General features: G+C 40.8%; 1 protein-coding gene across 22 annotated transcripts in view; it reads right to left on the minus strand.

The window, feature by feature from the left end:
- The window catches only part of AFDN (afadin, adherens junction formation factor), a 131,385-nt gene extending 108,702 nt beyond the window's left edge, over nt 1–22,683 (minus strand). For 16 of the 22 annotated variants that reach the window (XM_040597358.1, XM_040597351.1, XM_040597344.1 and 13 more), the window contains exon 1: nt 22,136–22,682. In XM_040597358.1, coding sequence (XP_040453292.1) covers nt 22,136–22,246 — 111 coding nt within the window. In that variant the 5' untranslated portion in view covers nt 22,247–22,682. Of the gene's footprint in view, nt 1–22,135 lie in introns of all 22 variants that reach the window. The other 6 variants (XR_005828364.1, XM_040597337.1, XM_040597341.1 and 3 more) reach the window with 1 other exon arrangement.
- Between the last annotated feature and the right edge of the window lie 767 nt (nt 22,684–23,450).

Raw genomic sequence — 23,450 nt, forward strand, 5'->3', positions numbered from 1 at the left:
CATTATTTCTGATAGAGGAAACAGCAGTTGACCACTTGATTACATAGGAAGCTCCTTATTTCCTTTGCAGTTCTCTTGATAATAGCATAAATAATCTTGAAAAAGGTATCATGTGGTACAAGCATAAAGACCAATTTTAGTGACTTTTTGTCAAAAGGAATTCGGTCAGAAATTACCATTCATTTTTCAAACAATAGAGCTAAGATATATGCCCAACTTCTTTTAAAAAAAAAAAAGCTTGAGTTACTAGCTTATAATTGTCAATCTTACCTTCTCAAATATTTTGGGGTTGAGTCTCTAATTAGATTAAGCGTGCAAGACTATTCATGCTTTATGAAAAATTTCTATTTCCAAACAGTAGCAAGGCAGCTTTTTTCCCCACTCATAAACACTGATAGTTCATTAAGTCTTTAAAGTGATATAAAGCATCTTGAATTACTGTTTTGTTGCAGTACCAGGTAAGTGAAGAATCTGGCTTCACTTTTAGTCATGATGAAGGGTTGAAAGGTAAGTATGGGATTGATTCAGTTGATTAAGTGTTCAAAATTTTTAAGTAGCCACAGTCACTTGGCTCACTTCTCATTCAAGCATCAGAACAGATCTACTCCAACAGATCAGCAACTAAACCAATACTACTCCAACATTCTGTAGCAGCTTGCTCCCTGTTTCAGAAAGGGTTGCCATCAGCTGCTTGCAGAAGAGTGAGGAAGTTTCAGAGGGCAGGTCGGTCAGATCACCAGTTGTAAGACCAGGTGTGTGGAGTTGGGAGGAGATAGGAACAACATAAAAGCTTAATGCTTAATCATCCTTTAAGTCATCACATAAGCATCCTGCACATTACTGCATTCTTCCTCACCCTTCCTATCCACCCCTGGCCTGGAATAATGCACTTAAAAATAAACAGTGAATTTCTGTATTTGTACATTGCTTAGACTAGGTGGCAGCTTCACTCCTAGAACTGAGGGATCAGATGGCTACAGATCTTACAGAATACAACTCGGTAGCTCCTTCAGGGGTTTGCTCATTCAACGTTAAAGTTTCATATTGTCATAACATAGGCCATCTCTCTCCACCACACACTGCTGCGGCTCTCTTCAGCTGACCAGTTTCCATTTATGAAGAGAGACTTTTGAAAGGATATTTTTCTTGAGGAATTGCAGATTGTGATCTCTGAACTTCTGTGGCAAACAAGCCCTGACCTACTGACTTCCCAGAGCACACAATAAACCTTTTAAACCACACTTTTCAGGTGGAAATCCCAGAACAAGCAGCTGGACCTGGTTACAAGCTGAAGCGGTAACTCAGATGCTAAAAAATGGGTAGCAAGTTGACATCAAAATAGGTTTCAACATAACATGCAGGAAAGGTAATTTTAAATTTTTGTTCAAATTTAATATCAACATATAAAATTTAATGTTGAGGGTTTGGGTTTTGCTTGCTTAGCTTATTTTAGTTTTACATTCCTGCTATGTTAATACTGGTCTTGGAACATTTACAGAATTAACAGATTGATACTACCCATATTTCAAAGTAATTTAAATTTTAATGGCAAAAATGCCCCATTGAAGCGACAAATAGTAATATTAAACATCTGTGACTAGATAAGACTATAGTCTACTTTCAAACTAGTACTTCAGCATTTCTAACCAAAAATGTTACACTATCAGCATAGCTATATTTCCATGCAATTGACTTAATCTCCGTATCTAACCAACTATACCAGATGTTTTGAAGTTCTGATACCATGAAAAAAGACCTTTCTGTGGTTAAAACTAATGCTCCGCAAATAAATCTTTTTTGTTTCTAAATATCACAAATGCAAGACATGTGCAGCAGCTACCACTTGCCCTAAGCAATGTGCACTGTTTTTTAGGACTTTTTTTTAAGGCATCACACAAATACCCGTATCACAGTGACAGAATTCAAACCACAAAAAATGTGAGGTTCAGTACCAAGAATTTAACTAGTATTTAATTTTGTACTGCACAAAATACAGTATTATAAAGCTAATAATAACCAAGAGTGAAAGCAATTATTCACAATGAAAATAATCCAGCATAACTCAATCACTGCAAGTATCTATCCCCAGTAACTGGTGCAGGTGTGTGACCAGGAGAAGGAGGAAAGAGGAGCAGAAAACGGGAACAAAAGAGTGGAATTTAGACAACTTAGAATTACTTCTTGTCCTGCACTATTAGGACCTCATCCCACCTCCCACAGCAATATCATATAAGCAAACTATGTTCCTTCAATGTATGACTAAATCAAAGAATACATAAAGTGATCTTGAAACATCAAGGTACTTTCAGTCATAAAAGTTGGGTAGGACAGGGGTAGAAAAATGCTGTGCTCAACTTTGAAAAGGATCTAAGAATTTCAGTATTCAAAGCACTCAAGCACATCTCAATGTTTTGCCAGAGGAAGTTCTTCAAGGTGGGTGTTTGGGTTTTGGGTTGGGTTCTTGTCACTTTGGTTTTTGTTTGGGTTTTTGAGCAGTTTTTTAATTCTATGGAATCCTATGAGGACAAATGCACAGTCCTTGCCCTGAAAGGGATACTGTCTTGCAATAACACAGGCTCAAGAATCACTGGCCGGGGAGCATCTCTGCTAAAAAGGACCTGGAGATCTTGGTGGATAGTAAGCTGAAGATGATTCAGAAGCATGCCTTGGCAGCAAAGGCAGACAACATCATCCTGACTTGTATTAATAGGAGGAATACAGGCTTTAGGTCAAGTAAAATGATCATCCTCCTCTACCCATCAGTCCAGTTTTGGGCTGCCAATACAGGAAGGACAGGGATAAACTGAAGTTCAGCAGAGGGTCACAAGACGGTCAGGAGGCTGGATGGAGAACCATCTCAGGAGAAGAGACAGAAGGAACTGGGTTTGTTCCTCCAGAAGGGATGGCTTTGGGGAGATCTACCAAGCAGCCCACAATATCTACAAGGAGGCCATCCAGAATATGCAGCAAGGATCTTAACAATAGTGTATGGTGGGAGGACAAGAGACAACAAACTTAAGTTGAAACAACAGAGGCCTTTAAACTGGATAGAAGGAAAAGCTTTTGCACCATTAGAACAATCAAGCAGTTGAGGAAGGTGCCCATAGAGCCTGGTCCTTAGGGGTTTTCAAGACCTTACTGGGTAAAGCCCTGATGGGCTTCAGGGCTGACCTTGCTTTGAGTGCAGGGTTGGACCAGAAACCTCTGGAGGTTTCTTCCAAACCAAACTGTTCTATGTTCTTATTCAAACATTTAATTTAAACAGGCTAACTGATTTTTCAAGACTATTCTCCTACCAAAAACACCAATTATTACACCAGCTAGCTAGGCAGATATCCTTAGTTCACACAAGTTGACCTCCAAGCACAGAATAACAGAGGATGAGATCAACAGGAGAGCTCCGATACTGGGATGTCCCAACATACATGTCACAAGGAAGGCCATGAAAAAGAAGGAATGAAAAAAGCCAAATAAAGTAGTTTAAGTAGCAGCATAACATTTGCAAATTTCTCTCCAGGTATGAGTCCAACTGGTAGAGAGTAGAGACGGTAAAACCTATATAAGTGGTTCTACGTATCAGGAGTCATTTCTCCAACTAATGCAATGCAGTCCATCCCATATGCACACACATACCATTGATCCATTTAAGATCACAGGATAATTCAGGGAGGAAGGAACCTCGGAAGTTTCCAATCCAACCTTCTGCTGAAAGAAGGGTCATCTCTGAGGTAAGCTCAGGCTGTTGCAGCTTTACCCAGTCTTGTCTTAAAAATCTCCATGGACAGAAACCACACAACCTCCCTGTGCAACCTGTCCCACTACTTGACTATTCACTGGCATCTGAGAAGTTTTATTTTGCAGAATACATTTGAGTTAGTGAAATACATGATGATATCACTTTAAATATGGATGAGGTGAACTGTAAGCCTGAGAACATTTTTTCAAATATCAGATGAACCACTGTATAGTGGCTCCAAAATCAGCTTGATCACCCTATTCACCAGTGCAAAATACTAAGACTAGTCTTTAACTCATTTTTCCCTTACGACTACAAAGTGGTATTTTAAAACATAAATAGGTCATCAGGAATTTTCATGATTCTTTTAACACGTAAGTCCTGCTCATTCTTCAAGAAAGATTATACAACCAAAAAGCAATGAAAGATCAGAAAAAGCAAAACAGACACAGAAATCTAAGGCAAGGACTCAAAAGAGGCTTTTAAAAATAATAAAATATTCCCTGCCCTCCCTATGTCCTCAAACTGGTGAGATTTCCTCAGGTTGTATATGTTACTTTTGAATACAGTTCCGTTCTGAAGTTCCAGACAAACATCTGAGTGCAAAAGGGAAAGTGATTCACCACCATCAATACCAAATTTGTTTCTATCCTGTAGTCGCTACAGGGTATGTGGGGCACAGGAGGGCAGGAGTGGGTGGAAATAGTTTTATTATTACTGTTAATAATCACCCACTAACCACAGCATACAACTTGACTTTGGAGGAGAACTCCACAAAGCAACAGAACATCATCAGAACAAAACAAGCCGAGAAAGCAGGAGTGAAAGGAAAGACGGGTAGACCAGGACAAAAGACAGATCAAGAGAAGAATGAAGAAACACTGGTCTAATTACATTAACAGTCTAGTTTCATGCTTCTCATTCATACACTTCACACAAGTATAGACAGGGGGCAGAAGGAGGAAAGAAGCCCAAACGCAGTACCTGAGCTTCAGACACCAAAGGAAGCCTCTTTGTGTCAGTGTTCTTATGGAAGAAAAATCAAAATAAATAAAAAGCCCCAAATCCACAAAACAGTTAGAGGATCAGCCTTCCTCCTGCACACTTAAAAAAAAAAAATTAGGAAAGAAATTAACAGTCTTATTCTAAGAAGAAAAACACATTTGTGGATCATCTTATCAATCTCAAAATACTATGTAACCAATGGAACTCTAAATCTCTCCTTAATTTCAATTTGCAGATGTAAGATCTTGTTTTACAAATTTAACTGGCACACCAGTATGTAGCTAGTAAATTGTATGTAACAAGATGCAATGATAAAAAAATGCCACTGTATAATTACATCTGTATGACAATGGAGATCTGTTTATATCATACAGGTCTAGGATCTGCATCTTGTGAATTTGTCACAGCACTGCTTCTAGAAACAACCACCACCAAAAATTAAGACTTTCCTAATCATTGTCAATTTCATGATCAAAAATTCTCAAGTAAACATTCACCCCAGCTGAGAGTACTAGACTAACAATTGTAATGTTTTAACATAGTAAAATCTACATGGCCTGTATCTGCCAGTGAAGAGTTGCTTCCAAACGGTAATCTGGACACCCAGAGCAGTCAAGAGGGCTGCTCCTCCAGAGAGCATGGTAAATCATGTATTTGACATCACTTCTAACATGTGGATCACCCTGTCATTTTTTAGAGCAACTTCATATTTAGTAGCTATCTGAAAAATACATATGTCCACAAAAATCACATAGATGAGCCTCTCCCATTTCAGCACTATAAAAATGTGGTCCTCATTGTTAGAAGTTTGGAAATTCTCAATACAAAAGGCATATGGGCAACTATTAAAGCAATTCATATCTGTTTCTTTTCAAATTATTTAATGCAAGAATTAAACAAGCTTTTTCTTAATGCTAAGTGAGCTACCTGAGCACTGAAGAACTAGGAAAATTAGCTCTGAGTTTTTTCCTTTCATGCAGAGAACAGTTTTTTCCATTCATCTTTTTGATTCATACCTTTCAAATGCATATCCAAGAGACAGCACGTACTTCAGTGCCCGAAAGTTACAGTCCAGCAAATTATTTTTTTAATTAAATTTATATACAGCAGAAATTAGGAATAATGAAATTGACTAGTTTGACTAACCATAGAAAACAGAAATCACATTTTTAGGTTTTTGTCCTGAAATCAAACTGCCATGCAGTAACACACACATTTGGGCCTTTACAAATCGATATACATGACCAAACTATACAGAAGTCTTGACCAACTATAAGCTCTCTTCCCTCTGAAGATGCTAATTTACAATGACATCACCTCCACAAGGTCCTCAATCTAAAATGTTAAGCTATAGCAATTAGAGACATTAAAAGGTAAACAAATAAATAAACAGAAATAAAGCATCTTTTCCCCAAAGCCCAATTTTTTGGAACTTCTGCTGAACACAAAAAGAAGCAAAAAACTCTCTGTATAAGGATATAGGTCTCCATTTTGCAACCTGTTCTATTTGGACAGATTCATCCTAATAAAGTGAGATGGACTAATTTGCAGTGTCAGAGTCAGAAATGGTAATTCCATCATCCATTAATCTTTAACTTCTGATCAAGAACTACTGAGCTTAGACATGCAATTCCTCCCTGTGCCACAGGCTACCCACTCTTCATCATCAGTAAGGTTTACATGACTAAGCAATGAGAATTTTCATGCTTGCTCCACAGAGAAAGTGATCTCAAGGAGCAGATTTTGACAATAATCAAGCCCAGATAACATACATTTTTATTAAAACAAGGCAAAAAATATATATTATTTTAATTAAGATTTGTTCTCTGCTTAAAAAATTCCAACCGTCTGGAACACACTTCAGTTTTAGGAAAAAAAAAAAAAATGCTTGAAATGCTTTTCAGTCTGAAAATACAATCTAAATCTCCGAATACACTGAAGTAAATTTTGGTTTGCAATTTGCAGCATTTAAATTTTCTATAATCTGTCTCAGGTATACAGAAAATATACATACCATATTTTTTAAAAATGTAGAATAACAAAGTGAAAAGCACTTCCCCAGTCAAGAAGGTATTTGCACTGGGGAATCCACCCATGAAGGTGCTTCATTTTATTCTTCACATGGCCCATTTGATTACCGAAGGAGCTGTGTTTTGAAAAGCACTACCAGCTCTATTTTAAGGATTTCTTTTAGGTCAACAAATGACTGTTTTTATCATGTAGCACTGGTTAACAAAACTGGTCTCTGCAGTTGTGTTAATCATGAGTCGCCAGAAGAGTTTGCCAGTGTACTATGCATGAATTCTTACTTTCAGCAAGTCCTACACTTCTGCCCAGTAGGTAGCTTTGCAGCCAGTGACATGGCTTATATGTTTAGTTTAACTCCACGTAGGAAATTCCCACCTTTCCTTTGTCACCACCACATTGCAAAAAGCTACCAGAAAGTAATTGGTTCCTTACTTTCAAGCATTTTCTTGCTCTGAAATACAATTCTATCAAATAACCTTAATTTTATTCTTATCAAGGGGCTGCCATTGCAATGGCACACGGACCAAGGACAAGTTACAATACAAACATTAATGCAGATGATTAACTGTGAACAGGACTATTTCCAGTTTAAACAGGCTCAGATTACAAAAGCTTTTAGTAACTTGGTTTAGCTTGCTCAGATATTAAAACATAGTTAATGAAGGCATTAAGTGATACTACCATGCAAGAATTCAAGTATATTCTGACTCACTGTGAAACAATTTAGGCTTTAACTGGTGGTGTTACTCAAAGATTCTTTTTGCTGCAAATCAGGATTAACGTGGCTGAGAAGTTATGCCAAAAGACAGGTCTATCCTCTTATTAGTGAGAGCATGTCACAAGACTATGAAAAGATGACCAAAAATATTAAAAAAACCAACACTCAAACACAACCAACAACTGTCAAGAAGCAAAGACTGCAGTATACAAAAGTAGAAAGGTTTTTAAAAATATAAGGAGTCTCTAGTCTCTTTTCCTCTTATTAAGCAACCAATAACCTGTCCCAGTGTGATATGTGTGTGGGATACTGATTTGTTTCTCTACTACTGAGGACAGTAAGCTTTTCCAGGCTTATTTGTATATTTTATTTGTACAGACATAAACACAAACAAAACAAAGAAAAAATCATGCACATTTCATATATTCTTAGTTCACACAATATTATCCATATTGTGTATTTTTATCATCCACAATGAGAAGCAAGCTTTCTTTAGGTTCAGAGTACCTAATCCTAAAGATTAGGTACTCTGAACAACTTGTTCAAGAAGAGTTTTTATTATTATTATTGTTGTTGTAAATCATTTGGGGATTTTTTAGTTTTTTCTGAATTTAGTATTCACTTTAAGAATGTTAACAAAACACATATACTTGTCTTAATGAGCAGTTTGAATACCAGAAAGTTACACATGTGGAAAAGAGAAATTGTTCATCAGGTTCAAAATTTTAGTTACTTATTTACTGAAATGACAGTCTTATATAGATTTGATATTAAGTCTTTTTGAAACAAACAAAAAAAACAAACCATAGTTCAAAATTATTCAAGTTACCTATGAAGATACATAACCTGTATGTATGCTGTATGCATACATTCTCACTGTATGCAGATAAATATACCTACAAACAGGAAACTGCATACATGCATAAATATCAGGCTTTTCTTTCTGGCTCTGTAATAATCAAATTTACAACACAGTTTTCAACACGTCACTTCATGTATCTGCATCGTTGTTTTCCCATCTCACTGTCCTAAAGACATTATAACAAAGTGAGAATGCTAGATGTCTTTCACACAGACACAAAACGGTTTAAGAGGCTACAACCACACACAAGCAGAAGTATGATCTAAGCAATCTCATTTTGCTGAATATCATGCAGAAGCATTCTTAAGCAAAAAAAAAAAAAAGTACTATCATTGGGTTCCAAACATTTTTGATTAAGCATTGCCTTCTTTCACTAATTGGACTCAAAATCACTCATTACATAAAAAACGTATCATCTATGTTCTACCTACAAAACTGTTTTAGACATGTAGTAATGTAATGTAAATGTAATGGAAGAGTCAGACTACCCTGTTCTCTCCTACTGGCACAGATAAGCAGGAAAGCTCAGTAATACAGGGGGAAAAAAAAAAGGAAAAAAAAAGTCCATTTGTGTGTAGCAAGTAAGCAGCTTTTTCCAAATGCAGTAAGCTTTAGCAAAACCTAAACTTGTCAAATTGTTTTTCATTTCACATAGATTTCACATCTGTAAACATGGAAAGAAATTTTTGAAATAAACTAAGCACCAATTAAAATGTTATCAACATTTAAAGACACTGAAGTCTGATGGATGTTGTGGGTGGAGGATAAGGCAGAGAAAGGACCGGCCAAAGTTTTGAAAACTACAGAAAATACCACCATACAAATTTAACTGCTGCTGTTCAGCACTTCTGGATACTGTGAAAGCAGTAAGGATCAGCTGAAAGCAACTGCTAAACATTAACAGCAGAAAATCCCATTGCTGCCTTTCACTATCATCAACACCGTAGAGCTGGATGAGAATCAAAAATGGGACAGTTCAGGGTTGCAGAAGACAACCTCCATGACGGCAATCAGATGGCAGTGATGGGAGGAAGAGGTTCAATGCTACCAGCTTTCTTTCTGTGCTTCAGAAGTGCTGAGAGGCGGGTGAAGAACTGGCCGCGGAACTGAGTATGTACGTACATGTGAAACTATTCATCCTCTTTTAGAGCTGCTGAGGTGGAAGAGGCTCCAAATTACTGATCTATCAACCATGCCAAAGAACAGTGTTCTTCAATACTTTACTTCAAAAAATTACGGGTATAAAGGTATCACAAATATACTGGTATCTCACTCTGCTTGCAGACTTCCACTACAACTGATAATGTCACAGTATTACCTTGGAGATGGAACTAGGAAAAAAATGTATCAGCATCAGAGCAACTGCCTTGGCCATTTTGCACTATAAAGAAACACCCTGTTTACCCTCAGGATTTGGCTAAATTTAGCTCTACCTGCTGTGAGTACTATCCTAATTACCTTTGAGGTGGTTAGGAAGGAATTTTTCCCCTTGGTGTAAGATTCCCTTCTCAGCAGCTGAGGAATTCAATGCAAAGTTAATCCAGAAAACTCATTCTGTCTTTACCTAGCAGGTACCCAGAAGAGATGACACTCAAGGTGAGAGTGTATTAGATGAAGTAATCCTCTCCAAAACAAGGAAAACATACACATATATGGTTTTAACAGTACAGCAAGCAAGAAATAAACATCTTTTCTCCCCACTCTTTTAAAAGAAATGCCCACTGTAACAGCCACCACCAGCACAGGGACTAGCAGGTTATAAAGAGGCCCGACTGCAAAAGTTGAGCTGTTCCAAACTCCAAAGTCCACATGGCGCGTACCAGAGGACTAGCTGATCAGTAATCTCACAGGAAGCTACTGACAAAGCTGGATAAAGTCATGCTCCCAGGCTCTTTCTGAAGCCTATGTAGCAGGATGAACACATCCTAAGACTGTTGTAACTGACATTTTTCACCCCAAGTAGACAGCTGGAGGCGCCCAGTTTAGGGTTGTGGAATTGAGAATTTTGGGGCTGAGTCAGGGTCGGGGGGGCAGGAAAAATGAGAGAGAAGGTTTCTACATAGGCAGGTTTACTGAGAGAGCTGATCACTGCATTTATAATGATAGACATGGCTATTTATGAGCATCCATGCACACAAGGATGCTGAAAGACCTGGAGGCAAGCGTGGAACACTGAAGATAAGACAGACACTTAAGTGCTGAGTTTCAATAGCTTTTTACAAGCTTCAGACTATCACTATCAGAGTGTTGGTACAATTGTTTCAGTACATGACTCTCACACCGGTACAATGCTATCCAAGTTTTGTGCTGCCATTTGACACTTATCACTCAAGATGAATGAAGATTACTTCAGGAAGGCAAAGTTTTCAAATTTGGTTAAGGTCTCATCCATTTGATGAACTTATTTTCTGAGTTCACACTTAACCTTAATGCAGAAGAAAAAGCAAAGCATGAAACGAGTATCCCAGAGCCCGCAGCAGACTGCAAACTATTTCCAACAAGAAAAATTAGCAACTCCTTCAGAACTACTAACACTCAAGATACTGAGTCTGTGTCAGATTGTTAAGAAATTTTCATGATTACTACTTCAGAAAATTCTACTAGGATTTTGAACACTGTAAAATTTTACCACTGTAAGGTCCCACAGACCCTACCTTGCAGGCCAACTTTAGGCAAAAGATACAGACAGAAATCAGAAGGTAACAGAAAACCAAATTTTTCACTCTAAATCCTGAGAAAGGCTCTATGATAAAAACGATACCTTTCTTCTTCCACATTTTTTTCCTAATAAATGGTTAGAACACCTGAGACAGACTGCAAACCCAACTTATGTCTTGAGCACTTCCTGGGACTGACAATTTCATCACTTTGAGATGGTTAGGCCTTTACATGCTTGTAGATGGCTTGCTTCAGTGAATATGCCAATAGTCAGTGCATAAAATTACTTCATTGTGGTGGGGTTTTTTTAATTGTTGTCTACATATCAATCCTTATCTGCCTGAAAACAGTTGGCTATAGGCTTAACAGCTGAATTTATTGAAATAGTCCCTCTCGCACTATGGCAACAACTAAAAACACTCTTGTAATACTAGATACAATTTCAGTATTTCTGGAGACTACCAAAAATATTTCAATACATCTCTTACACAAAACAAAGAAGGGCTTTGTTAGAGCATTTCATCAATTTTTGAAGGAGGAAACAGTTTTTTGGCCTTTTTATTTTTTAAAAGCTTCAAAGCCAAAGCATTAGATCGCTAAATAGTGTAATCTTAAGTAATTCCACTTTTGAGTTTTCTAACTATACAGCAAACACTAGACATAATAGGCAATCCACGAAAACTACTTAGCAGGACTGAACAATGTTTTCATTACTAAACATTGTCTTTCCATCACAATTTTCAAATTATTTTCCTTTTCCAGATAAGAAAAGTCTATCCCAGTCTTGCAATAGCCAGAATAAATACAGTAAGTGTTAAAGAGCTCTTTTAAAAATTCCATTCTGTCTACATTGAAAATAAATAGTATTCATATTCAGTAAGGCTATCACTTTAAATGGAAACAACTTAAATGTTTCCTAATAAAACATCCAGCATTCTACAAGAAGTATGCAATACTTGGATATGACCCGAATGTAGTTTTTCTCAACATAAAATAAAATAGCCTTTATAATATCACTTATCAATGCAACGCTTTCTAAAACACAACCTGGTACAGTTTGGTTTGTTTCCACGTAAATATCTTTCTGTCCAGGAGGACACTGTATCACAGACAGCACTGTCCTGATATTTGTTAATAAAGAACATGGAATAATTGTTTATTTTAAAATTGAGAACAACCAAATGGTTGAAGGGCACTTTTCAATTTCAAGTTGATGTACTGCTCCAAGTAGAGCACCTTCTGGGAGGGCAGAGGGAGGGAGACACCTTTCCTGCTGTGGTCATCGTGGGAGGGTTTCTTCGTTGTTTGAACTCTTTTGCTCAACCACAGGCTATGCAACAGCCAGTAATCTTCTTTAAGAAGGTGGATTCTGATCTTTCACTGGGTTTTGTGAGCAATACGTGTGCAGAAGCACGGCACTGATTAAACCATTTATCTGTCTGTAAGAAAACAGTCAAGTGTGGACTGACAAGACCACTCACCTGACGAAGGGGAAGCTCTACTGAACAGCTCCAGGGGTGCCTGCAAAACCTAAGCACTGAAACTTTAGTTCATAGATACAGCTATGGGCAACATACTTTGTTGGTCAAATGTTGTTGCCAGACAACTCATTCTTTCACATTTTCCCCACTATGAAGGTACTTTCACTGCAGAGTAGACCAGAAATTCAGCCATGCCCTGGGATGCAATAAATCAAGGGCAAGTCTTATAACAATTCATCAAGAAACTAATCTAGTACTAGTTACTAAGTTATTGTGAGAGTTTTCATATTCCTTAGTTCTAGTTACAAGTACAAGTAAAAATAAAAACTATGAACAAAAAATCCACAACCACCAAACTACTCTGGAGCCATTAACATATAACATCATTTTTGTTTCAGTCTGCCACCACTCCATAGCATCCAGTGCTGTATTACACAAAACCTATGCTACAATATTTACCCAAGATTTGAGCTGGCATTAGGAATCATTTATTTGAACAAATACTCAATTTCCAATTACATTGCAAACCAGCAGGTTTTCTAATGTCCTTGAAAAGAATCACTATAGTAACTTCTTACCTTTTTTTTTTCTTCTAAGTGTACTATATCTTACACTCAGAATACATGAGTAAAATTAGAAATCCATTGATAATTATTCTTAAGATACACCAAGCTACATTTAAAAAAAGCTTAAACCTTGCAAAGTTGATAAGTATTTTCTGCTTGATTGGAACAGATGACATGGTTGTACAAACTTACAGAAGAGGAGCATACACAGTTTCAGCAGTACAATCAAACTTTATGAACAGATTCTTCTATTTACATGATGAAATTAAAAGACAGATTAGAAATATGTGTATCAGGGTATTATTTATATTTCCTAGGGTCCCATTTGCACTTACAACTAACACCATATATTGATCTTCTAGATCAGGGGTCCTCAAACTACGGCCCGCAGGCCAGATACAGCCCCCCAGGGTCCTCAATCCGGCCCCCGGAATTTACAGAACTCCCCTGCCAGGGGTTGGGGGGGGGGGAAACCAAGCAGCCGCAGATGGCCTCCTGCTACTTCATCCGCGCACCGGCCCCCTGGTTAAAAAGTGTGAGGACCCCTGTTCTAGATGACCACCCTAGCCCTAGGACTTTTTTTCCAGTTCTTTCAGGATTCAGACTCTAAAGACATTTCCAGAAGTAATTAGTGATCTATAGCAAAATTGTCCAAGACAGACCAGGGCAATTAACAACCCTGTCATGCTCCGTGTGGAGAAAAATGAAGAACGCAGTATCTAGACAGATGGCTGCTTTGTAAGGAGACAAAAATGAAGGTAATATCAGAGGAATGACTCCCTGGTAAGAATATCTGGGCTAGAAGATGATCTGAAGAGTAGTTGAGCAAAGCGTTCAACTTACAGGTGAGCACACAAAGAAAGAACACAGCTCTATAATACCTAATGAAATATAACATACGGTAATACTAATCAGCTGATAACCTTGAGGCTAAAGCCTGTAACAGAAGTAGATGATCAAAGTCCTGAAGTATTACAGAAAATGGTTTTACCAAGTTATACATATCTAAACCTAAGTCACCTAAGAATAAGAAGATATCAGCAAAAGAGGCAAGTATTGGAAAAAAAGAAGTGATGAACATTGGACTTCATGTCAGAGCAGATTTTTTTGTAGTTTTACTACAGAACCAAACTAGACAGCAATGAAAGGCAGAAAATTGCAGTTTGGTTATCGAGTGCAACCAATCGCATGGAAAATTTATCCTCCACCCCCACCCCAACTCTCCCGCAAAAAGTTATGTTAGAATCTCATATATTTGTTCATTATGCTGAAGCTCACAAGGGATGATATAGTCCAGGAAGATGAAGTGAATGAATCTTACTGCTAGACCTGAACTTCTACTACAAGAGTTTTCTCTTGTCTCCTGTTTTCATCTTGGTTTATTAAGTTTCTAGACAGAGACAGTTACAGAAAAGAAGTAATTTTTACCTGCAATTAAAGATAGGGGTGAGGAGAATCTCTGCAGAGCATTTAACTAGAATTATGACCTACGTCATGCATGCATCCAGAACTATCTAATAGCTAATTTGGTTTAACCTGATAACATTTGCTGAAAAAGAAAAAAAGTTAGCTAAAGAGCATTTCTGACCCCTCAGTCATAAAGATAAAGCAAGACCAAAAAAAACCTCACTGTGATACACACCTTGATTACAGAAAACACTGAGCAACAACTCAGGAAAGAAAAGATAGGAATATTTCCTTTACAAAGGCCACTGAACTGAATGAAAATGCTAAAAATTAGTGTTGTTACTGTAAATTTACCTTCAATTTCCCATTCTTAATTGCTTAGCAAATAATAAAAATTAAAGGATCATCTTGATACAAATCAGCAAAGTTTACATTTCCTTCTTTGAAAACAACAACACAGGAGCATGGAAGAAGGTAGAGAGACAAGACAGTAAAGGAAACCTAAAAAATTATAAAACCCAATGGTCCTTGAGCATTTTCAAAGATCTTGATTCCTTCCAGAATGAGAAATGTATTGTGCTATATTTTTACAAAACCTAAAAAAAATTACAGGAGGATGTGTGTTCAACCTTATTTACCATTTTGGATCTTGAAGTTAACAAACTAGATAGGAGACAGTTGTTTATGTGGCAATTCTTAACTCTGCTATGAGCTATACTTAATGCAACATGCTGCCCTCCTACCTTCATCTCAGCTACTTAACAAACATAATTAATGCAAATACATTGCTTAACAGTACTGAAATCGTTCATATGTTGGGGTTTATATCCAGTTAAGAAAAAACTATCCTACAATGTTGTTGCATTTAAAGCCAGCAGCTGATTTTTTGGAGGTAAAAATTATGTTGTGAGGAGAAAAAAATCTCCAAAATCCACGTAACAACTTTAACTGCAGAAATTAACAGGCTCTAGCCTTTTCAGAAGCTAAAAGCAAAATCCCATACATCTCTATTCACTGAAATGAGCACTCAATATATGTTTTATAGGTAAATATTTTTCCTAGCCAAAAATCTCTCAAAAAAATCAAGAATTACCAAAGTAGTGCTTTACTCAAATACACTTCAGAAGAGGCCTCCATTAGTGAGAAGTTCATTTTGAAAAGACAGAGCAAAACCTGGAATATCTGCTAAATTTGACTTTACTTGGGTTTATCATAACACTAAGTTTATTACTTTACACCATGATTTTCAATTTCACCTTCATCAGAACCACTGGTCAAAACCAGAAGTTATTCTTTATGTAACACACTGAATTTTGCATAGCCACTACCTATTATCCTTCATTTGTAACAAAGCAACTTTTCAAACAAACACTGACAGAAAGCTAAATTCAGAGTGGTTTCTTACGATCTACATCCTTACCACAAACACCAGTTCACTTCAACTTTTTTAACAACTTCCAGCTAAGTTTTAGTTTTCCTTACCCTGTTTAGATGATAAAAGCATGTATGGTCAAAAGCAAGATTTTATGAATTATAAAGCAAGGTTTTCCACAAAAATTACGTTCCGTTCATTTTATTTTAACCTTTCTGAAAGGAAAAGTTTTGTCAGACCCCCCCCCACACACACACACACGTGCAAACAAAGTAAATCCCTACCATGTCCAGAAGACTAGGGGTTTTTTCAACTGAAAAATGCTGTTTGTCAATAGCATTTTAGCCAGGGAACAGATTCACACATCAGGAGGGAATTCTTAAAGCCAGTATGACTGAACTGTATGGACCTAATTAGCCACTAACTAAAGAAATAACTTAGAATTAACAAAGAATATTAAAAGCACAGCATCAAGCTTCTTCCTAGAAATACTTTCATTATATTATGTTTTCTGTAGTTTGCAGTCAAGATCTTAATTCAAACAACTTATCGTACTTTAGATAGTAATGATTACATTTCATTTGTAAAGACAGATTATTCACTTTTATGCAGTTAAAAGAAAACTGGTCCTTTTGATATAAATGGTCCTTTTGATGCTAATGAGGGGACTTCTCCCTTCCCGACTTCTTTTCTCCAGCCATTTCAATGCAGAACTGGAACTCAGACTCAGTAAGCTGCCATTAGAAATTGCTCACCTCTACTTAATGCTGCAGTGTTTTTACCTCCCCTTGAACTGTGTCTGTTTAGTGGTAGTCATTATTGAATAGTTTGCTCACTAAGCACAGGCACCAGTCCTTAAGATTCCAAGCCACCTTTCCAGACTGGGTATTAGCTTAAATATTTGTTGCAAAAAGAACTTATTTTCCATATCATAGGTTTGGAAAACTTAAAATGACAGTATTTTCAAATATATTATCAGCTTATCAAGATCAATACAGTCTGCAGAGTTGCACCAGTTAAAACTACTGAAGCTGTGGAATTCAACGTGTGGAGAAGGCACAAGCATTTCTACCATTTACATTAAGTTTCCCTACCTCCTGCTTGCACTTCTACAACCAGTATCATGCACAATGCGATAGGTACAATCACTGGTAATCCCAATGTTAAAACACGAGTCCTTTTAAAAGTCTCAGAGCCAGATTTTTAGAAGTCTACAGGTGAGCAGCCATGCATACAGAAATCTGCAGGGGGGTAAAACCGAGAAGATTCCAATTTTTTATTGCTTTAACTAGATTTAAACAACAAGCTTGCATAACTACTTCGAAAAGACCACAAACCTATATAACACCACTTAGTGAACCACAATCAGATCTGAACCCAAAGAACAAAGACAAAAATTGCATCAACCCTAAAATATCCTGTCATCCAATGTACTGTGCATGATTTTCTGTGAATAGATTGCCTATTTGTATTCAAAGCCAAATAAAAGAATTTAAAACATGCTGACCGGACCAAATGTATGTAACACGAAAACAAGGGGGAAGCCAATGTAAAAAACCCAACAAAACCAAGAACACTCTGAACAAAAAAACTCCACCTCATTCTGAAGAGTTTATCGTAGTATCTTGTTGCTAAGTGTTACACAAGTTACTTCAGATCAAAAAAAAGAAATAATCATCAAATAGCCATAAAGACCTTCCAAATACTACTTTTTTTTTTTTTTAATTATGACCATTTAAAAATACTTCATTAGGAGTCACTTCAACACAAAGCATTTTACTTCTCTAAGCTTTTTGATTAGACCTTTCTACTTTTGCTAATATGCAAGTATGAGGTCAGTTTAGAACAGCTTTCTCCAACAACAGATCAGTGTTTCCAACAACAATCCCTGAACCCATGGGAAATTACCAAAGAAAACCCACCTGTTCTAAAGTGTCCATCTCAAAAAATTAAATGCAATTTACATTCCTTATCCACAAACCATGTTCAGAAAAACCAGTGTTCTTCCTCTCATATACAGTTCTCCAAGCATACGCTAAAGATAAAACCTTATTTTGTCATCAAGTTCAACAATAATTGTAACACCTAGTTCACAAATGGCATCTTAAACCAAGCCTTAAATGCTTTCAGGAGGATTTATTCTATTCAATAAACAGACTAGTCTACAGTGCCTTTGTTTTCCTTGCTCTCCCCCAAAATATCCATATGCAGTTATTTTATATACTCAGTCACTTAATTCCAATAAGCACTTTAATTGAAGAAAAAAAAAGTCTATAAATGCAAAATAAGGTTTTATCTACAAGCCTCTGAATAACTGTGCACTTGTTACCCAATCATTACTTCAAACTTTCTCCTTTTTGTAAACTTTGGGTACTATAATCACCCAAGATGTCAATCAAGATCAAAATATCAACTTATTTCCTACTGCAAAAGATCTGGGTCTTTTTACTGTGCTTCTATCCTTGGGGCCAGGTGGGGTGAAGAAAAAAAACCACAGGCAAGCCAAATGGTAAAAACATCCACGCATTTGTTTAATACAATGAACAGAAAGGGGAAGCAGATTTAAAGCAAAGTGTTAATACACTGTTTCATTTTTACTCTGAGTGTTGATCTATCTACAAACAAAAGCATGATTCACTTCACATTTCCCCAAAACCTGCTATATCTTTTTTATACTTGCAGGAGCAAGTAGCTGCCTCATCATTTAAAGTAGTGACAGTAAAGCTTAATCAAGTTTGAATTAATATCAGTATTACATACTTATTTAGGAAAGTTTTGTACCTAGCATCATTCCTGACAACATTTGAGAATACATAATATTGGCTGCTAGAACTTTAAGAACAGAGGTTTTAGTTTTGTTCATTTATAAGCTTCTGAAGCCACAGAGCTTCTCCCAGCTACTTTTTGAAGAATAATAATAATAAAAAAATCAGAATTAATATAATGCAAATCATCAACAGATTTCTCAGAACAGCAACTAGTGTTAGAATAGGTAAATACCTAATGAAGTTAAAACTACCACCTTGCTCTCAATCCACAAGTAACTTCAGTGAAAGCATGTGAAGATACGAAACCCTCACTCCTAAGAAGTCTTCTTCACATGGGATACAGATGGAGGAATACTCAACTTCAAGCATAGAACAGAAAGTTCCCTTTATCCCCATTTTGCTGGGCAAATGTAGCACTGAATGACCTGAGTAACTTCCTAACACACAAGTTAAGAAAAAGTTACTAACAGAACTCAACAATATATCCTACCCAAGGCTCTTGCTTTTCAAAATCTTACAGGCTTTAAAAAATAATTTGTGCATAACTCTCAAAAGCACCAAGTAGACAAATGGATCTCTAATCCCTTAGGATGTATCTACACAATAAAATATTAACAGGAATTCAAACTGATTCATTTCATGAAGCACTTCTCTGAAAAAACCCCACACATTTAAACTACTTTCAAAATACTACTCTATACATTCAAAACCAAGTCTCCACCACTGAATGGAGATTCAAGTGATGAGGACCCAATAGATTTAGAGCAGCCGCGCCTCACTAAAGGATTACACTTTTGAAACTAACACCAAGGTGCATTTCACTGTCACTGCTTAAGCTATACGGCCAGAACTCTATAGTCAATTTACATTAGATTTCACTTTTCCTTTCCTTTTCTGAAGAATCTCCCTGAAACCCTATTATTAAGGAAGTGATTAGCTCCTCTGGAAAATCCTACTCTTGCTATACAGGAAATCTAACAGACAAGTCACTTAAACCAGATTGTTTACACTGAAGAAATGCCTCGAGAATCACTATAAGGCATCAAGTCTTGATATTCTGAACATGATATATACAGCCAGAAGCTCCCGGGCGACAGTTTGCAGTACAGGCACGTGCCAGTTGCAAAGTTAACATCGCAGGCCAATGACCACGTCTGAACAGTTTAAAATGATCCACGTGACCCAGCTCAGATATACCCAACCAAAAGTCATATCCAGGTTACTGCATCTTCACAGATGCCACGCACGCTGCAGCCCCTACAATAAGCAAGACATGCCTTACGGTCAAGCTGAGACTGGAAAAGCAGGGAAAACAACAGAGGATTGTCAGCTCCCAAGCAGTTTAGTAAAAGGGCTTTCATTCAAGCTGATAAATAGTACACATGTGAATCGCACCATCAACTGGGTTGAAAATATTGCCCATTTTTTGTCAGCTCAGTGTTAATAGTGAAAAAAACGCAAACATTTGTATTTGTAATTACCCAGAAGGAAAATATAATTTCTCAATAAAACTGTTACCTACTGCCAGTTTGTTGTAAATGCACCTGCACTCTTATTAAACATTTTTAGAACCAGGAGTCTAAAAAGCTCAGACATTTAAACAGATATGCATGCACTTAATTTTTACTATCAGTAGTTCAACTGAAATAAACATCATTGACAGCAGGAAGTATCCTCCTATACAGGTTCAGAGGCTTAACTGCAGAGGTGTGGAACTAATGCAAGTAAAATTCTATTTCTTTTCATAATAACTATAATGAAGCTGGTAGCTTTTTGTGCAAAGTCTATTTAATTATAATAAACATGTACAGCTGACCTAAAAAATGCTAAGATTTCTTAAACTACTTACTAACCAAACTACAGAAGCACAATTTGACATAAACACAAAGAAAATAGGTTGGAGTCAGAACATGTTGGGAATGGACAAAGGTATTAATCAGACAAAAAATAAGCCACAGACAGTTAGCAGTCTACCTGCAGTTCCAGAAAGACTGTGCTATGTTCTCAGATGCAATCACGAAGGCTCCTTCACACTAGTATCAGCCCACTTTTTTGAACAAGCCACTGTCAGCCAACAGTGATACTGTTAAAACCTATGCAATATAAGCAAGGAGCTTTAATCATGATAAATATTGCCAGATGTAGGAAATAGTCACAGAAAACTCTCATCTCGGCATTCAAGAAATAGCTTGCAATGAGCAGAACTGAAAACACCCGAAGCAATTCTTTTCGAGCTCTCAGAGCCTTAACAACCTTACAATCGCTTTCAAGACTTTTTCGTGGCTACACCAGCAGCCAGCACCTGGGCGCAGAAGCGGGAGCAAGCTCCAAAGCCCAAGCCAACGTGATTTCTGAGAGGCTTCTGTTAATAAACAACCAGGACCAGGGCCAGGCCAAGAGCAAGTGTGAATTTCCTCCTTTTCCCCAGGAACACGCACATGACCAGCCTCCACCCTCCGAGCAGGGAGCGCTGTCACACACAAACAGGGCTGTAACCTGCCTGCCCAGCCCTCCCCCGCCGCCGCTTTCAAACCAGACCCACAGCACGAACCAGCCAAAGGGAACATGACAAGGGGTAGCGGTAGGGTGTGGTTTGGCCATTGCTTTTTATAAAAAGAGCAAAAGCCAGCCTCCCTCAGCCATCAGAAACACCCATTTCATTAGGAAGAAATTACCCACTGTGTTTTTCCAGTACAACACGTGAACTCGGGACTACGAACCTGCTCTTGATATTTACTTTACACAGAGGGCTGGCAGCCTTCGGAGACGGGGAGCCGAAGCGCTCCGTCCGTCACGCCCTGGGAGAGCCACCCCGGGGATTGCACCAGCGGCCCGGAGAGCCGCTGGAGTAGAGCAGGTTGCTTTCCAAGAGGCGCCTTCTGCACAAAGCCGAGTATTTAAAGAAACAAAAAAAAGCAGCAACAACTAAAGCCCACCACCACCACCAGACTGCTCAGCCCTCCTCTGCCACCAGCCGCCTTTCGGCTCCGCTTAAGTCGCAGGCAGACAAAAAAAAGCCCACCGAGGTAACCCGCCTCGGGGTCGGGAGGAGGGGGGCAGCTCCTGCATTACCGCCCTTGCCCGCCCCCTTTCGCCACCTCCAGCGCCCCGAGGGTTTCCTGCCCCGGAGCCGCCTGTCCCGCAGGGTCGGGCCGACATGTGCCAGCGGGAGGGGAGGGCGGCGGGGCGGGCTCCGGCCCTGCGCTCCCTTTCTCTCCCCGGCCGCTGCAACCTGCCTGCGCCCGCGCAGCTCCGGGCACGGCCAGGGGCCCGGCGCTCGCCCCCCGACCCTCCCCGCCTGGGAGCGGAGCCTCCTGCCCGGCCGGGGCGGGCCGCACGTTAACGGAGACCGGGGGGAGGCCTGTGCCCGACCCCCGGCCGCGGCGGGGGGCAGGCGGCGCGGGGGGCCAGGCTGACCGCGGGCCGGAGGCGGGCGCGGCCTGGCCCGGGCGCCGTGTCTCACCTCCCGGGCGGCCCGGAGAGGGTGGCGGTGCGGGCCGGCCGGCCGGGGGGGGCCGCGGCGGGGTCGCTCACCTCGGTGGGGTCGCTGATCTCGAACAGGTCCAGCCGGTTCGCGTTCCAGTGGTTGATGATGTCGGCGAGTTTGCGCCGCTCCTCCTCCCGGCTGCCGCCGCCGCCCGACATCCTCGCCGAGCCCGCCGCCGGGGAGCCAAGCTGGGGCCGGGCCCTGTCCGCCGAGCCCCGGCAAGGGGCGGAGGCGGGGACGGAGCGGGGGGTCTCTCGGTCCCGGCCGGGGAGGGGAGGGGAGGGGCCGGCTCTCCCCTCGGCCGCTGCCGGCACGGGCGCCGCGGAAACGCCCCGGGATCGCGCCGCCGATAGCGATCGGCCCCGGAGGACAGCGGGGAAGGAGAGAAAGAGAAAGGGGGAAGGGCGGGGAGGGGGCGGGGAGCAGCAGGAAGGATGCCCCGAGCCGGCGGCAGCGGCCGCTGTGTCTCCCGGCTCGGCAGCGTCTGTCCCCGCTCGCCTGCCCTGAGCCGAGCGAAGCCGCCGCTGCCGCCTTTCTCCGCCCCGGTATCGCCCTCCCCTCGCTCGCTCCCTCACACACCGTCCCGTGCGCGCCCCCGTCCGCCCGCCCGCCCTCCTTCTCCTCTCCCCCTCCTCCTCCCGGGGCGTGCGCGCGCGTGCGCGCGCTCCCCGCCGCCCGTCACCTCCCGCCGCCGTCGGCCGCGCGCCTCAGGAGGGCGCCCCCTCCCCCCCCGCTCCCCCCCCGCTCCCCCCGGCGCGGGGCCAGGACCGGGGCCGGGGCGGGGCGGGGCGCGGCCAGGTGCGGCGGGTGCCTCCGCGCGGTGAACGGGCTGGGGGAGGGGCGGCGACAGGGGACAGGCGGCGGCCGTTGGATCGGCGGGGGACAGGCACGGGGAGGGGCTGCCGGCAGGAGGCCTCTCGGCGGCCGCGGGAGCGGCCCCGGGATCGCTGCCTGCCGCGCCGGGGCCCGCGGCCGGGCGCTCGCAGCAACAAAAGGCCCGGGCAGCCGCGGCCGCGGGAACAAAGACCCTGCGGGCGGCGGCTGTGGCGGCCCCGCCGTGGCCTCTCCGCGCCGTGGCGGGCGGCGGGAGCCTCCCCGCTTCCCAGCCGTCCCTCCCGCGGGCAGGGGTCAGGCGCACGGCCGGCGGGGGCAGGTCACGGCCGCTGCGGAGCGGAGCGGTGCCACCCGCGGCCGGCGGCCCCTCACCCCGCCGCGCTGGGCCTCGGCCTCGCCTGCCCAGCCGGGGAGTAACGCGCCGCCGCTTCCCCGGGCGCGGCCGTGCTCCATAACGTTTGTGGAGTGGTTTTGGAGGACTGCTTGAAAGGAATTGACTAAAAAGACTGTATTGACAGAAATTTCCGC

The sequence above is a fragment of the Falco naumanni genome, chromosome 6, assembly GCF_017639655.2.
Source record: "Falco naumanni isolate bFalNau1 chromosome 6, bFalNau1.pat, whole genome shotgun sequence".
NCBI classification, from domain to species: domain Eukaryota; kingdom Metazoa; phylum Chordata; class Aves; order Falconiformes; family Falconidae; genus Falco; species Falco naumanni.